The sequence below is a fragment of the Chaetura pelagica genome, unplaced genomic scaffold (genome assembly GCF_000747805.2).
Source record: "Chaetura pelagica isolate M959 unplaced genomic scaffold, ChaPel_1.0 scaffold66, whole genome shotgun sequence".
NCBI lineage: Eukaryota > Metazoa > Chordata > Aves > Apodiformes > Apodidae > Chaetura > Chaetura pelagica.
In genome coordinates this window covers 4,001,845-4,004,152 of record NW_009953811.1, presented here as the reverse complement: position 1 = coordinate 4,004,152, position 2,308 = coordinate 4,001,845, and the positions used below count along the sequence as shown (strand labels likewise).

At 42.0% G+C, this 2,308-nt stretch overlaps 1 protein-coding gene across 1 annotated transcript in view; it reads left to right on the top strand.

Moving 5' to 3' along the window:
* Positions 1–2,173, top strand: part of DHTKD1 (dehydrogenase E1 and transketolase domain containing 1) — a 20,672-nt gene extending 18,499 nt beyond the window's left edge. Inside the window, exons 16-18 of the mRNA XM_010001293.1 lie at positions 476–645; positions 1,171–1,256; positions 1,717–2,173. Of these exons, the coding sequence (XP_009999595.1) occupies positions 476–645; positions 1,171–1,256; positions 1,717–1,818 (358 nt within the window). The 3' untranslated portion in view covers positions 1,819–2,173. The remainder of the gene's footprint in view (positions 1–475; positions 646–1,170; positions 1,257–1,716) is intronic.
* Positions 2,174–2,308: the final 135 nt, after the last annotated feature.

Sequence of the window (2,308 nt, the reverse complement as noted above, 5' to 3'; positions counted from 1 at the left end):
TTCCCTTTGGCCAGTAGGGTTAAGGCAGCCCAGACCTCTCTGATTGCTGGAGGGTATTGCTTACCTGCAGTAGGCAGTTCCTCTTTGGCGTGGGAGAGGACTGTCCTCTGGAGGTACTGCTCTGCCTCTCTAGTTTATTCTCTATGGAGAGTGCATAGATGACTACCTTCAACTAGGTGCTTGGTTTTTAGATAGTTAAAGCTAAGAGAGATGAATCCCATGTAAGGTAGTTTTCCCAGGATTACTGAAGAAACAGGACCTCTGGGCTCTGGCATACTGTGCCCAAAGCCTGGTTTGCCAGCTGTTGGAGGGAAGCAGGAGGGAAGGGAAGGCAAAGAAGATAAAAGATGATCTAGGATAGCAATTTATCTTCATGATGTTATCTTTAAGTTTTGGTTTTGTTCAAATTATGAGACTGTTCTGCATAGAGTTTCTGTAAAACACTGGACTAGGAAATGTTCTTCTTTTTCTTTAGTGTCACCCAGGTGGTGATCTGTTCTGGTAAGCATTACTATGCTTTGGTGAAGCAAAGAGAGACCCTAGGAGAGAAACAGCACCACACAGCTATTCTGAGACTTGAAGAACTGTGTCCTTTCCCCCTGGAAGCTCTACAACAAGAGTTGAGCAAATACAGCCATGCAAAAGGTCAGCCAAGTTTTTACATTTGTGTTTCTAGACTCTTTGAAGTGCTGAACTAAATCTGCTGCCTGCTTTTTAGGGTGAGGAGTTGTGGTGGCTTTTTGCTCTTTGCTCTTATCCCCCACATACACCCAGTGTTTCTGTAGTAGGATAATACAGCTGTTTCCCACTTGTGCTAAAAGAACTTCTCACTGCTATTTTTGGCTTCCATAAAGCACTACTAAAATCAGAGTGAACCATGTGGGGCATTTTTTGCATTGGTCTTTGCAGTCCAGTCCTTTTAAGTAGCTTTTGAAAAATGCAGTAGAAAAGCAGAATATATCCACAGAATACCCTAATGGTGGACATGTGTTTGGTTTGACTTCAGCAAGCTGTGAGCTGCAAGAGAATTCAATCTGACAAGCCTTCATTTCAAAGATAGTGCCAAGACAAAAAAAGGCAGAGGTGCTACAAAATAAAAAAAAATTGTTTTCTTGAGCTGCTGAAAAGATAAATGTGTGTATTTTTAATGTACCCTCATCCTTTCCTTAGTCTTTATCTGGAGTCAGGAGGAACCACAGAACATGGGTCCATGGTCCTTTGTGTCACCACGGTTTGAAAAGCAGCTGGGGGTTAAGGTAAGATGTCCCCATGGTGTTTTAGTCTTTAAAATGAAGTTTGAAGTTCTCCTTGAATGCAAAATTCTGTGATACTTACCCCAAAATTAATCCTGATGCCTAAACCAAATGTAAGCTATCTGTGCTCTTTATAGCATCATTTAGTGGTGATAAGCACGACTGGAGCTTTCTCTTACCAGGTGTTTAGTCTAAGTAGACAGGATGATGAAAGATGCCAGGTAGGAAATAACATGTTTGAAGTGAGTAGGAGGAGAATCCAAAGCTGCCATTTGCTCTGGCAGATCATGCACTGTAATGTTCTTGTAGCCATGCTCTTTGGGAGATGGAGGGTAACTTACTCCATTACTTCCAGCTGGGACTCCCAGTATCTGCCAGCAGGTCTCACCATGGTGTCAGAGGACCTTGGGATGCAGTCCTGTGCTTGTACTTCATTAATCATTTCCTCTGACTCAAATTTCAGCTCCGTCTTGTGAGCAGACCTCCTTTACCAGCCCCAGCAGTTGGCATTGGAACCCTACACCACCAGCAGCAGGAAGACATTCTCACTAAAACATTTATCTAAGTTTTTAAAGTATGGACTGTTCCTGCTGTCAGTCATGTTTGATGCCTCCTCCTGTGAAGAGCAAAAGCCAGAGCCTTAAGAGTTTTTTCAGTTTAACAGAACAGGGGAAAAAATAATGGAACAAGTTCTGTAATGATGAAGCAATTTTTTCATGTAGGGGAATACCTAAAAGATGAGAAGTGATGCCTGTTACTCTAGATACCTCTTCTTGTCTTGTAGTATTTTCTACAAAACATATTTTTGAAGTAAAAAAAATGTCAAAAAATCCAGTCCAGGGGGCAGAACAATGAGCTGGCTATAAAATACCTTGTATCATGTTGCTTATCTGCACTTGGCAGTTCCCTGGGATGGTGCATGTGTGGAAACAGTTTCCATTTCCACACAAGTGTTAGTGCTGTATGGTTGAATAAATGCTTCCCTATGCCTGGGAGAAAGCCATTTCTGTAGCAGAATGTTGTGGATTTTCTTACTTATTTTCCTATGGAGCAGG